Source organism: Pongo abelii, chromosome 4, assembly GCF_028885655.2.
Source record: "Pongo abelii isolate AG06213 chromosome 4, NHGRI_mPonAbe1-v2.0_pri, whole genome shotgun sequence".
In the NCBI taxonomy this organism is placed as follows: domain Eukaryota; kingdom Metazoa; phylum Chordata; class Mammalia; order Primates; family Hominidae; genus Pongo; species Pongo abelii.
This window is the reverse complement of record NC_071989.2, coordinates 185,607,172-185,622,038: the sequence shown is the minus strand read 5'-3', so window position 1 is coordinate 185,622,038 and position 14,867 is coordinate 185,607,172. Positions and strand designations below refer to the sequence as shown.

Below are 14,867 nucleotides of genomic sequence, written 5' to 3'. Positions count from 1 at the left end.
GACTGGGTTTTGCCATGTTGGCCAGGCTGGTCTCGAACTCCTGACCTCTGGTGATCCGCCTGCCTCCACCTCCCAAAGTGCTGGGATTATAGGTGTGAGCCACTGCGTCCAACCTAAGCATCTGTGTTTTGTTTGTTTGTTTGTTTGTTTGTTTGAGACAGAGTCTTGTTCTGTCTCCCAGGCTGGAGTGCAGTAGCGGGATCTTGGCTCACTGCATCCTCTGCCTCCTGGGATCAAGTGATTCTTCTGCCTCAGCCTCCCGAGTAGCTGGGACTAAAAGTCAGCTAAAAGTCGAAGCTGTAATGGCTAAGATCTTAACATGCCATGCGAACGCTTACAAGTCTGGTTGCTGCCCAACCTATATTAGTTTCCCTTTTCTTCTAGTTTATGATACAGTGTTTAGAACTACTTGTAGTTTTGTTTTGTTTTATTCATTCATGCCTTTGAGGGTTCTATGCCCTCATACTATAATTCTATCTTTAAGTGTTTACTTTTTTTTTTATTTTTATTTTTTGAAATGGCGTCTCACTCTGTTGTCCAGGCTAGAGTGCAGTGGTGCGATCTCAGCTCACTGCAACCCCCGCCTCCTGAGTTCAAGCGATTCTCATGCCTCAGCCTCTCGAGTAGCTTGGATTACAGGCATGTTGCACCACGCCCGGCTACTTTTTGTATTTTTAGTAGAGACAGGGTTTTACCATGTTGACCAGGCTGGTCTTGAACTCCTAACCTCAGGTAATCCGCCTGCCTCAGCCTACCAAAGTGCTGGGATTACAGGCATGAGCCATCCCACCTGGCCAAACTGTTTAACTTTAAAAGTTGTTCAGCCTGGCGCGGTGGCTCACGCCTGTAATCCCAGCACTTTGGGAGGCCGAGGCGGGCGGATCACCTGAGGTCGGGAGTTTGAGATCAGCCTGACCAACATGAGGAAATCCCGTCTTTACTAAAAATACAAAAAATTAGCCGGGCATGGTGGCGCATGCCTGTAATTCCAGCTACTTGGGAGGCTGGGGCGGGAGAATCGCTTGAACCTGGGAGGCAGAGGTTGCAGTGAGCTGAGATCATGCCATAGCACTCCAGACTGAGCAACAAGAGTGAAACTCCGTCTCAAAAAAAAAGTTGTTCAAGTACTTCATTTATCTCCTCCCACTTATAATTGAGTTTTTTTTTTTAAAGAAATAAGTGTTTATTTTTGCAGTTGTCATGCCTTTTGTACTGTAATCTATTTATAGATGACTTATCTGTCAGACAGTGAGTTCTTTTTTCTCCTCCTCACGTTGCTGGCACATCAAGTTCTTGATCTGTTAATGGAATTTATTTATTTGTTTATTTCTAAGACAAGGTCTTGCTGTACTGCCAGGGTGGAGTGCAGTGGCGTGATAATGGCTCACTGTATTCTTGACCTTTGAGGATGAAGTGATCCTCTCTTCTCAGCCTCCCAAATAGGTGGGACTACAGGCACATGCCACCATCCTCAGCTAATTTTTTTATTTTTAGTAGAGATAGGGTCTTGCTATGTTTCCCAGGCTCGTCTTATACTCCTGGGCTCAAGCAATCCTCCCACTTCTGCCTCCCAAAGTGTTGGGATTACAGGTGTGAGCCCCTGCACCTGGCCAGTTCAATGTATTGACTCATGGGAGAGTGACTTATTTCTCCAATTGACTTTAAGAACTTCTATATAGGTACACACGTGTATATTAACGAGTTCCAGTTCCTGTAGGTGATTTTTATTGAAGGATTTAATTCAATAGGTGGGAAATAAGGAGTTCATTTTTTTTTTCAGTTTGTTTTTAAAATGAACCAGACAACACAAAATTTAAGTTTTAGTTTCATTATTAAGCTGTGTTTTTTATAGAAAAACTACCGTGTGTACACTTTTGAAACCAGCATTTATAGAGAAGTTACCGTTGACAGTTCAGTTTATAAATCCCTTCTCTCCTTTGTCTTTCTTTTTTCATTTTTCATTTTGCATTCTGAAGGAAATAGGCATTCCGTAATTCTTCCAAAGGTTATTTGGATTCTTTTCTGTGTTTTGAAATAAGACGTGGTTGTTACAAGGGAACTAGATCTGAGTTAAAATGAATTTTCGTATAAAATGATTTTTATTTCCTTTTATTAAAAGTGACAAATTGTTAAACATGTGTTGTCCTGAGTCTCTTTCTTTTGTGACATTTTAGTGTAATAAAAGTTGCTAATAAAATTGTAAATGTGTGGAAGATAACATATACTAGATGAATTTAATTATAATCTTTTCTAGATGGGATTTGTATTTTCATATTTTTAATTGTATGTATAGAACTTTAGATAACCAAGAAATTATAGGCTAAACTGGATTTATTTTTGGTTTTATTACTGGTAGGCTTTCCTTTTTCTTTTAAAATTTCCCTAATTTGAAATATTGCATTTCACTTTCTTTGCAAAACCAGTGTTTGACCATGCGCTTGTTCTCTCTGAAGTTATTGAACTTACTATATCTAAAATATCAAAACCATACATTATTTTGGGGGTGTGGTTGTGGGGAGGAATCCATGCAAAGCACCTTGTGTGGTGCTTGTCTATGAGTAGCTGCATTATAAATGTTAACAGATCATACATGTTGCTTTGCTGAAACATTTCTTCTTCTTTATATTAGCCTAGTGTTTTTCACATTTTCTTGGTTTTTTTTTAATATATATATTTTTGTTGCTGTGGGCTTATTATACATCTTCTGTATTTTTGGAACAATGAAATTATAGACTGATATAGTGAAAGAAACTTACCTGTCTACTATCTTAATTTCTTCTTTGTAGTTAATCTACATTTAGCTGGTTTTGAAGCTATATCATATCATCAGACTAGACTACTGATTCTTTGATAACCTCCTGTGTGTTTTCTTGCCACACATATAGAATACTTAAAATTTTCCTTGTGTGTGATCTACTCTAGATTGTCTAGTTCAGTGGGCATGTTAGTTGTTTCCAGACAGTCTTCTTTGGCAACAATGATGTGGCTGTTCTCTTAATGATGAGAAGTAATTTCTTTGATCTAATGATTCTGGTTCTCTTACCCTTACCTAGTTTCCAACCGGAGGCCCTATCGGCAGTACTACGTGGAGGCTTTTGGAGATCCTTCTGAGAGAGCCTGGGTGGCTGGAAAAGCAATCGTCATGTTTGAAGGCAGACATCAATTTGAAGAGCTACCTGTCCTTAGGAGAAGAGGAAAACAGAAAGAAAAAGGATATAGGCATAAGGTAGGAAACGAAAAAGGCTTTTTATTGAGTGACAGAAGCAAGTAAGAAAAAGAAAGAAAATGGCCTTTCATTTATTTTTGAGACAGAGCCTTGCTGTTTCCCAGGTTGGAGTACAGTGGTGCAATCTTTGTTCACTGCATCCTCCACGTCCCAGGTTCAAGTGATTCTCGTGCTTCAGCCTCTTGAGTAACTGGGATTATAAGCGAGCACCACCACGCCTGGCTAACTTTTGTATTTAGTAGAGACAGGATTTCGCCATGTTGGCCAGGTTGGTCTTGAACTCCTGAGCTCAAGCAGCCTGCCTGCCTTGGCCTCCCAAAATGCTGGGATTACAGGTGTGAGCCACTGCGCCTGGCCCGGCCTTTTAAAAATAATTATCTACTTGGGGGTTAGCAGAAAGGAGGCAGGGAAGAAGCATATTTTTGAAATATAAGTTATTTCCTTTGGTGGTAGAATATCTGTGAGAAAAGAGCTAGGGAGCAGATGCAGGTGGGTTTTTTTATTTGTTTGTTTGTTTTTCCTCCCCAGTGGGCTGGGGCTAGCTTGTGACGTATTTATACTCAATTTTTTGATAAATTATTTTAGTCAACTTCACTGTGTCACTCAGTAGTGAAAATTATGACATAGCATGACCATTCTTTTGTTATCTTTTATGCATGATGAAAGTGATCATTAAAATGAAATATTCTGCTTCTTGCCACTTGGACTAATTATTTCTATTAGTGAGAATAATGTGGTTTTTTTGTTTGTTTGTTTGTTTTTGGAAACAGAGTCTCACTCTGTCACCCAGGCTGAAGTGCAGTGGCACACTCTTGGCTCACTACAACTTCTACCTCCCAGGTTTGAGCCATTCTTGTGCCTTAGCCTCCCAAGTAGCTGGGATTATAGGTGCCCGCCACCACACCTGGCTAATTTTTGTATTTTTAGTAGAGACAGGGTTTTGCCATATTGGCCAGGCTGGTTTTGAACTCCTGACGTCAGGTGATCAACTCGCCTCAGCCTCCCAAAGTGCTGGGATTACAGACGTGAGCCACTGCACCCACTGAGAACCATAACATTTTTAATAATTTTCTTTTTTATGTTTGTCAGTGCTTAAGTCTAAAGTTTCTACTCTAGTTATTTCAACGATCAGTATTGTGGCTTTTTTTCTTTTGCTTGATGTTTTATGTTAAATTTGGCTGAGAAAAGTACCAGCTTATTTTAATCCTCTTTTTTCCTCCCATTTGTTTTATTGTGTTAAAATATATATAATATAAAAATTACTATCTTAAACACTTTTAAGTGTACAGTTAATGGTTTTAAATACATTTATAATGGTGTGCAAACATCTCATAATTATTTTCATCTTGTAAATCTGAAACTCTTTTACTTGTTAAACAGTAATTCCCCATTTGTCCTCCCATCACCTGTCACCACCATTCTATTATGGTGTCACTACCATCATTGTCTCTATGATTTAATATTCTCTTATATTCAATTCTAGGAGGAGAAATAATAATTCTTAGTTTGGTGTTTTATACTCCCCTGGGTCTAAATACTTTTATTTATTATTATTATTCTTTGATATGGGGGTCTCTCTATGTTGTTCATGCTAGAGTGCTGTTGCACAGTCATCTTTTACTGCAGCTACGACCTCCCAGGGTCGAGCCATTCTCCTGCCTCAGTCTCCCGAGTAGCTGGGACTACAGATATGTACGACTACAGTGGCTAATTTTTATTTATTATTATTATTATTATTTTAAACAGAGTCTTGCTCTGTCACCGAGGCCGGAGTACACTGGTACAATCTTGGCTCACTGCAACCTCTGCCTCCTGGGTTCAAGCGATTCTCATGCCTCAGCCTCCCAAATAGTTGGGATTACAAGTGTATGCCACCACACCTGGCTAATTTTTGTATTTTTAGTAGAGACAGGGTTTCACCATGTTGGCCAGGCTGGTCTCAAACTCCTGTCTTCAAGTGATCCATCTGCTTCGGTTTCCCAAAGTGCTGGGATTACAGGCATGAGCCATTGTGCCCAGCCCCAATTTCTATTTTTATTTTTTTGTAGAACGACGAGGTCTTGCCATGTTGCCCAGGCTGGTCATGAACTCCTGGACTTAATCCTCTCATGTCGGTTTCCTAAAGTGATGGAATTACAGGCATGAGATACCATGCTGGCAATACTTGTAGACTATTTTTAAAAATCATAATTAGGATAATTTAGAGTTCATATGCAGGGTCTGCCACTTAACACTTGAATTCTCAAAGACTTGGTGTCTTCATCTCTAAAGCTAGTACAATAACTTAGACCTTATAGAACTGTTGTAAACATTAGAAATAAGTATAAAATATTTAATATGACATACAATTGATGCTTTAGAAACAATTAGTATGTGTTGTTAGGATGAAAGAGGTTAACGGCTTCCTTTCAGATATTTCAGCTGGTTGCTGATAGGGATGTGTCGGTTATTTTGTTAAGTCTTTAGGTATGTAGAGTTACCAATCTTTTTAGAGGTGTTTATTGGGGCTTTCAGGTTCTGGAAAATTGATTTACTCTGGTCTCAGTCATGAGCATTAGTGGATATGTGTTTCTGTGCTTAAAAAAAAAAAAAATACACACACCAGATTGTCAGTTTGATCCTTTCTTTAAGAGGAGGCTACTCCTCTAGTTACCCTAATTTTTTTTTTTTTTTCTTTTTGAGATGGAGTCTCACTCTATCGCCCCAGCTGGAATGCAGTGGCATGATCTTGGCTCACCGCAACCTCTGCCTCCTGGGTTCAAGCAATTCTCCTGCTTCAGCCTCCCAAGTAGCTGAGATTACAGGCCTGCGCCACCACGCCCTGCTACTTTTTGTATTTTTAGTAGAGACAAGGTTTCACTATGTTGGCCGGGCTGGTCTCGACCTCCTAACCTAAGGTGACCCCCCTGCCACCTCCCGACCTTGGCCTCTCAAAATGCTGGGATTATAGGCGTGAGCCACTGTGCCCGGCCTCGTTACCCTAATTATTTATTTTTTAATTTAATTAATTAATTAATTTATTTATTTTGAGACAGACTCTCGCTCTGTTGCCCAGGCTGGAGTGCAGTGGCGTGATCTCAGCTCACTACAACCTCCGCCTCCTGGGTTCATGCCATTCTCCTGCCTCAGCCTCCCGAGTAGCTGAGACTACAGGTGTCCACCACCAGGCCTGGCTAATTTTTTATATTTTTAGTATAGGCGGGGTTTCACCATGTTGGCCAGGATGGTCTCGATCTCCTGACCTTGTGATCTGCCCACCTCAGCCTCCCAAAGCACTGGGATTACAGGCATGAGCCACTGTGCCTGGCCTATTTATTTAAAAAAATTTTTTTTTTTTTTTTTTTTTAGAGAGGGCGTCTCCCTGTGTTTCCCAGGCTGGATTAAAGGCATCCTCCTGTCTCAGCCTTCCAAAGTGCTGGGATTAAAGGTGTGAGCCACTCCACCCAGCCTTTTATTTATTTATTTTATTTTTTAAAATTTGAGACAGGATCGTGCTCTGTCATCCAGGCTGGAGTGCAGTGGCACGGTTTCGGCTCACTGCAGCTTTCACCTCCTGGGCCCAAATGATCCTCCTGCCTCAGCCTACTGAGTAGCTGGGACCATGTGCATGCAGCATGTCCGGCTAATTTGTGTGTGTGCGTGTGTGTGTGTGTGTGTGTGTGTGTGTGTGTATTTTTAGTAGAGACAGGGTCTCGTCGTGTTACCCCGGTTGGTCTTGAACTCCAGAGCTCATGTAATCCACCTGCCTCAGCCTCTCAAAGTCCTGGGAGTACAGCCATGAGCCACTGTCCCCAGCAATGATCTTAATGTTTACTTGCTCTGCAGAACGTCCCCTTCACAAATATTAAAGTATTTGTGAACACTATGTGGTAGTTAGAATCTTGACTAATACCTATTGTATGGAGTTAAGGAAGAAAATAAGAGTCTGAAAAATTAGCTGTATTTCACAGAGTCTCAATGTTTTCATGCTGTGAGGTATCCAGAAAAGATAATGTAACACCCATGGTGTCATAAGTGTAATAGCTCTGGATTACATGATGAAGCCTAGGAGATGGCTTGGTTATAATCCAGGTTATATTTAACATTTATAGTCGATTCTTGATTAGCCAGGTGGCTAGTGTTAACTAGAATTTCAAATTTCAAGTCCCCTGGGGAGGTAGATCAAACCTGCTGATTTCTCTTATCCTGTTTTTTCTATATTCATCTTCCTTAACCTTTTGCTTTTCTTTTTCTTTATTTTCTTGCTTTTTCTTTTTCTTTTTCTTTTTTTCTTTTCTTTTTTCTTTTTGAGACAGAGTCTTGCTCTGTCACCCAGGCTGGAATACAGTGGCATGATCTCAGGTCACTGGAACCTCCACGTACTGGGTACAAATGATTCTCGTGTCTTAGCCTCCCTACTTTCTTTTTTATGCAACTGAACATATGTTTGGCCTTCATATTCCTTAATTAATTAATTAATTTTTTGAGATGGAGTCTTGCTCTGTCCCCCATGCTGGAGTGCAATGGCGTGATCTCCAACTCCCAGGTGCTAGTGATTCTCTTGCCTCAGCCTCCACAGTAGCTGGGAGTATAGGTGTCTGCCACCACACCTGGCTAATTTTTTTATTTTTAGTAGAGATGGGGTTTGGTGATGTTGGCCAGGGTTGTCTTGAACTCCTGACCTGAGGTGATCCATCCTCCTCAGCCTCCGAAAGTGCTGGGATTACAGGCGTGAGCCACACACCTGGCCAAGTATATTTTAATTCAGAAATGTAATGTTACCAGTTTTAGTCTATATTCTGCTTTGTGCTTATAAATGCAGGGAGGGTGGAGTGTTTGTGAGCTCAGTCCTTACTCTAATGACATAATCTTATTAGTAGAAGTATTTTTGAGGAAGCTCCATTAGGGTGATTCAGATGCTGCTTGAGCTCAGGTGCTAACTACCTGGCTGGTTCCATAAAAGTAGGAGGCCTGACAGGTTTGTAAAAGCTTCTGATGTCAGGCCGGGAGCGGTGGCTCATACCTGTAATCCCAGCACTTTGGGAGGCTGAGGTGAGCGGATCACTTCAGGTCAGGAGTTTGAGACCAGCCTGGCCAACATGGTGAAACCCCGATTCTACTGAAAATACAAAAAATTAGCTGGGTGTGGTGGCGGGTGCCTGTAAGCCCAGCTACTCGGGAGGCTGAGGAAGGAGAATCACTTGAACCCGGGAGGCAGAGGTTGCGGTGAGCGAAGATTGTGCCACTGCACTCCAGCCTGGGCGACAGAGCAAGACTCTGTCTCAAAAAAAAAAAAAGGAAAAAAAAAAAGCTTCTGATTTCATCTCCCTTTTACCCCACCCATTTCTTTGATAAGTGATAATTCTTTTTCTCCTTTAAATTTAAGGTTCCTCAGAAAATTTTGAGTAAATGGGAAGCCAGTGTTGGACTTGCAGAACAGTATGATGTTCCCAAGGGGTCAAAGAACCGAAAATGTATTCCTGGTTCAATCAAGTTGGACAGTGAAGAAGATATGCCATTTGAAGACTGCACAAATGATCCTGAGTCAGAACATGATCTGTTGCTTAATGGCTGCTTGAAATCACTGGCTTTTGATTCTGAACATTCTGCAGATGAGAAGGAAAAGCCTTGTGCTAAATCTCGAGCCAGAAAGAGCTCTGATAATCCAAAAAGGACTAGTGTGAAAAAGGGCCACATACAATTTGAAGCACATAAAGATGAACGGAGGGGAAAGATTCCAGAGAACCTTGGCCTAAACTTTATCTCTGGGGATATATCTGATACGCAGGCCTCTAATGAACTTTCCAGGATAGCAAATAGCCTCACAGGGTCCAACACTGCCCCAGGAAGTTTTCTGTTTTCTTCCTGTGGAAAAAACACTGCAAGGAAAGAATTTGAGACTTCAAATGGTGACTCTTTATTGGGCTTGCCTGAGGGTGCTTTGATCTCAAAGTGTTCTCGAGAGAAGAATAAACCCCAACGAAGCCTGGTGTGTGGTTCAAAAGTGAAGCTCTGCTATATTGGAGCAGGTGATGAGGAAAAGCGAAGTGATTCCATTAGTATCTGTACCACTTCTGATGATGGAAGCAGTGACCTGGATCCCATAGAACACAGCTCAGAGTCTGATAACAGCATCCTTGAAATTCCAGATGCTTTCGATAGAACAGAGAACATGTTATCTATGCAGAAAAATGAAAAGATAAAGTATTCTAGGTTTGCTGCCACAAACACTAGGGTAAAAGCAAAACAGAAGCCTCTCATTAGTAACTCACATACAGACCACTTAATGGGTTGTACTAAGAGTGCAGAGCCTGGAACTGAGACGTCTCAGGTTAAACTCTCTGATCTGAAGGCATCTACTCTTGTTCACAAACCCCAATCAGATTTTACAAATGATGCTGTCTCTCCAAAATTCAACATGTCATCAAGTATATCCAGTGAGAACTCGTTAATAAAGGGTGGGGCAGCAAATCAAGCTCTATTACATTCGAAAAGCAAACAGCCCAAGTTCCGAAGTATAAAGTGCAAACACAAAGAAAATCCAGTTATGGTAGAACCCCCAGTTATAAATGAGGAGTGCAGTTTGAAATGCTGCTCTTCTGATACCAAAGGCTCTCCTTTGGCCAGCATTTCTAAAAGTGGGAAAGTGGATGGTCTAAAACTACTGAACAATATGCATGAGAAAACCAGGGATTCAAGTGACATAGAAACAGCAGTGGTGAAACATGTTTTATCCGAGTTGAAGGAACTCTCTTACAGATCCTTAGGTGAGGATGTTAGTGACTCTGGAACATCAAAGCCATCAAAACCATTACTTTTCTCTTCTGCTTCTAGTCAGAATCACATACCTATTGAACCAGACTACAAATTCAGTACATTGCTAATGATGTTGAAAGATATGCATGATAGTAAGACGAAGGAGCAGCGGTTGATGACTGCTCAAAACCTGGTCTCTTACCGGAGTCCTGGTCGTGGGGACTGTTCTACTAACAGTCCTGTAGGAGTCTCTAAGGTTTTGGTTTCAGGAGGCTCCACACACAATTCAGAGAAAAAGGGAGATGGCATTCAGAACTCTGCCAATCCTAGCCCTAGTGGGGGTGACTCTGCATTATCTGGGGAGTTGTCTGCTTCCCTACCTGGCTTAGTGTCAGACAAAAGAGACCTCCCTGCTTCTGGTAAAAGTCGTTCAGACTGTGTTACTAGGCGCAACTGTGGACGATCAAAGCCTTCATCCAAATTGCGAGATGCTTTTTCAGCCCAAATGGTAAAGAACACAGTGAACCGTAAAGCCTTAAAGACCGAGCGCAAAAGAAAACTGAATCAGCTTCCAAGTGTGACTCTTGATGCTGTACTGCAGGGAGACCGAGAACATGGAGGTTCATTGAGAGGTGGGGCAGAAGATCCTAGTAAAGAGGAACCCCTTCAGATAATGGGCCACTTAACAAGTAAAGATGGTGACCATTTTTCTGATGTGCATTTCGATAACAACGTTAAGCAATCTGATCCTGGTAAAATTTCTGAAAAAGGACTCTCTTTTGAAAACGGAAAAGGCCCAGAGCTGGACTCTGTAATGAACAGTGAGAATGATGAACTCAATGGTGTAAATCAAGTGGTGCCTAAAAAGCGGTGGCAGCGTTTAAACCAAAGGCGCACTAAACCTCGTAAGCGCATGAACAGATTTAAAGAGAAAGAAAACTCTGAGTGTGCCTTTAGGGTCTTACTTCCCAGTGACCCTGTGCAGGAGGGGCAGGATGAGTTTCCAGAGCATAGAACTCCTCCTTCAGCAAGCATACTTGAGGAACCACTGACAGAGCAAAATCATGCTGACTGCTTAGATGCAGTTGGGCCACGGTTAAATGTTTGTGATAAATCCAGTGCCAGCATTGGTGACATGGAAAAGGAGCCAGGAATTCCCAGTTTGACACCGCAGGCTGAGCTCCCTGAACCAGGTAAGGACATCTAAATGTGATAAAAAAAAAAAATTGGAGAAAGTACTGATAAACATTGCCCTTCTGAAATTGGTCTGTTGTAATGGTAAAGTGAAGTATAAACAAGGGGGGAAGAATCATCACTTCAATGAAGAAGGAGTTTTATGTAGAAAGGTCTGAATTTTGAAGATGAGATTTCCATATATATTCAAAAGTTAAACTTTACCAGAAGCCCTTTTCCCCAACCTTTTCAAGTAAATCTCTATAACATCTTTCTTTCTCACTTTCTCTCTCTCTCTCTTTCTCTCTCTCTCGTTTTTTTTTTGTTTGTTTTTATTTTTTTTTTCTTTTGAGACAGGGTCTCACTGTGTTGCCCAGGCTGGTCTCAAACTCCTGAGTTCATGCCATCTGCCAGCCTCTGCCTCCTAAAGTGCTGGAATTACTCTTGCCTGACCTGTTCCCCATTTCTTACCTTTTAAAATCCCCAAGCTTTTTGGGACTCAATATGTAATTGCAAGTAATTGAGAGGCTCTGATCCTAGGATTTAAATCCAGTTGTTAGGTTATAGAAAGCAAATAGACTCTATTGGATGGTAGTTTTTCTTTTTTTCTTTAGGTACCCGCCACCATACCTGGTAATTTTTGTATTTTTAGTAGAGATGAGAGTTCACCACGTTGGCCAGGCTGGTCTTGAACTGAACTCAAGTGATCCGCCTGCCAAAAGTGCTGGGATTATAGGCATGAGCCACTGCATCTGGCTGGATGTTAGGTTTTCTTTGACCACTACTTAAGATAGGTCCTTCTGTTTTGTGGACAATTTGATGAACCACATGTGCTTTTGAAAAAACTGCAAGTATTCTGTAGTACTTATTTGAAGGTCTTAGGTGTCTTAAATCCCTACGGGAATGAGGATTATAAACAAATAAAAATACCAGAAGTACCCAAGTGTTGTACCTAGCAGCAGATGGAAAACAGAAATCTTTCAAGATATTAACATTACACAGTATATAGTTGAGGGTAAAGCAGTGTGTGTATACATGTATATACATATTTTTTTTCTTTTTTACAGCAATATCCATTAACATAAGATTCTCAAAATTGTGTATCATAATAGATTTTTTTCTAACAGCTTTATCGAAAATGCAGTTATCATATCATAAAACTCACCTTTTAACATTTTTAATTGAGTGGTTTGTAGTATAGTCACAGAGTTGTGCAACAATCAGTGCGATCAATTGTGGAATATTTGCATCATCCCAGACAGAAACACAGAACTCTTATCAATCTGCCTTCAGTTTTTTTTTTTCTTGAGACGGAGTCTCGCTCTGTTGCCCAGGCTGGAGTGCCGTGGTGTGATCTTGGCTCACTGCAAGCTCTGCCTTCCGGGTTCACGCCATTCTCCTGCCTTAGCCTCCTGAGTAGCTGGGACTACAGGCGCCCGCCACCATGCCCGGCTAATTTTTTTTGTATTTTTAGTAGACGGGGTTTCACTGTGTTAGCCAGGATGGTCTCTGATCTTCTGACCTCGTGATCCGCCCACCTCCGCCTCCCAAAGTGCTGGGATTACAGGCGTGAGCCACTGCGCCCAGCCCTGCCTTCAGTTTTTACAAATCTGTAGATTTGTCTGTTGTGTACATTTCATAGAAATGGAATCATACAATATGTGGTCCTTTTGGGTCTGGTTTCCCTTTCTTAGTTTAATGTTTTCTGGTTCATGCCTCTTGTAGTATGTATCAGTTCTTCTGTCTTCTTCTAAAATTACGGTTAAAAAGCATGTAACCTAAATGTACCTTTTTTTGTTTTTTTTTGAGATAGGGTCTGGCTCTGTTGCCCAGGCTAGAGTGAAATTTACTCTTTAACAGTATTTACAGCCAGGTGCGGTGGCTCACGCCTGTAATTCCAGCACTCTGGGAGGCCAAGGCTGATGGATCACCTGAGGTCAGGAGTTCAAGACCAGCCTGGCCAACATGGCAAAACCCCATCTCTACTAAAAATACAAAAATTAGCTGGGCATGGTGGCACGCTCCTGTAATCCCAGCCACTCGGGAGGCTGAGGTAGGAGAATCACTTGAACCTGGGAGGTGGAGGTTGCAGTGAGCTGAGATTGCGCCACTGCATGCCAGCCTGGGAGACAGAGCGAAACTCCATTTCAAAATAAACAAAACAAAAGAACAGTATTTAAATGTGTATTATAGTGTCATGAATCATGTACATGTACAACAGCAGATCTCCAGAATGTTTTCATTTTGCTTGACTGAGACTCTATACCCATTGAACAACTCCTGATTTTCTCCTTTGTTGAATCCATGACAACTAACATTCTTTCTGCTTCTGTGAATTTGATTACTTTAGACATCTCATGTAAGTGGAATCATGTAGTATTTGTTGTTTTGTGATTGGCTTATTTCACTTAGCATAATGTTTTCAAGGTTCATCCATGTTGTAGCATATGACAGGATCACCTTATTTTTTTGGAGACAGAGTCTTACTCTGTCGCCCAGGCTGGAGTGCAGTGGCTTGATCTCGGCTCACCACATCCTCTGCCTTGTGGGTTCTCGGCTCACTGCAGCCTCTGTCTCATGGGTTCAAGCGATTCTCCTGCCTCAGCCTCCTAAGTAGCTTGGACTACAGGCACATGCCACCATGCCTGGCTAATTTGTTTTGTATTTGTAGTAGAGACAGGGTGTCACCATGTTCCCCAGGATGGTCTCGATCTCCTGACCTCGTGATCCGCCCGCCTTGGCCTCCCAAAGTGCTGGGATTAAAAGCATGAGCCACCATGCTCTGCCAGTAACCTTTTTTTACGGCTGAATATATTCCAACATACTTTTTCTTTTCCATACTAAAGTATCTTTTCTTTATCAGTTCATTGGTTGATGGACATTTAGATTGCTTCCACATCTTGTCTATTGTGAATAATGCTACAGTGAACATGGATATGCAGATATCTCTGAGATCTGGTTTTCAATTTTTTTTTTTTTTTTGAGATGGAGTTTCGCTCTTGTTGCCCAGGCTGGAGTGCAGTGGCACAATCTCAGTTCACTGTAACCTCCGCCTCCTGGGCTCAAGCAATTCTGCCTCAGCCTTTCAAGTAGCTGGGATTACAGGCATATGCCACCACGCCTAGCTAACTTTGTATTTGTAGTAGAGATGGGGTTTCACCATATTGGCCAGGCTGGTGTCGAACTCCTGATCTCAGGTGGTCTGCCCGCCTCGGCCTCCCAAAGTGCTGGGATTACAGGCATCAGCAACTGCACCCAGTGGTGTTCATTTCTTTTGGATAAATACCTAGAATGGCATTGGTGGAACATAGGGTAGTTCTACTTTTATTTATTTTTTTTGAGACAAGGGTCTCCCTCTGTCACCCAGGCTGGAGTATAATGATGTGATGTCAAGTCACTGCAACCTCTGCCTCCTGGGCTCAAGCAATTCTTGTGCCCCAGCCTCCCAAGTAGCTGGGATTACAGTAGTTTTGCCACGTTAGCCAGGCTGGTCTCAAATTCCTGACCTTAAGTGATCCTCCTGCTTCGGCCTCCCAGAGTGTTGGGATTATAGGCGTGAGCCACTGCACCTGGCCTACTTTTAATTTGATGAACCTCTATAGTGTTTTGCGTAATTGCTGCATCATTTTGTAAGTCCTTTGTCCATATACATATGTTTTTAATGATACTGGGCCTGTTTGTCACCCAGGGTGGAATACAGTGGTGCAGTTATAGCTCACTGCAACCTCGAACT

The 14,867-nt window shown here is 41.8% G+C and overlaps 1 protein-coding gene across 14 annotated transcripts in view; it reads left to right on the top strand.

Annotated features, from left to right (window-relative positions):
* The window catches only part of NSD1 (nuclear receptor binding SET domain protein 1), a 170,602-nt gene that overhangs the window by 69,334 nt on the left and 86,401 nt on the right, over nucleotides 1-14,867 (top strand). For all 14 annotated transcript variants that reach the window (XM_054556277.1, XM_024247156.2, XM_054556272.2 and 11 more), the window contains 2 exons: nucleotides 3,054-3,226; nucleotides 8,592-11,154. In XM_054556277.1, the coding sequence (XP_054412252.1) occupies nucleotides 3,054-3,226; nucleotides 8,592-11,154 (2,736 nt within the window). The remainder of the gene's footprint in view (nucleotides 1-3,053; nucleotides 3,227-8,591; nucleotides 11,155-14,867) is intronic.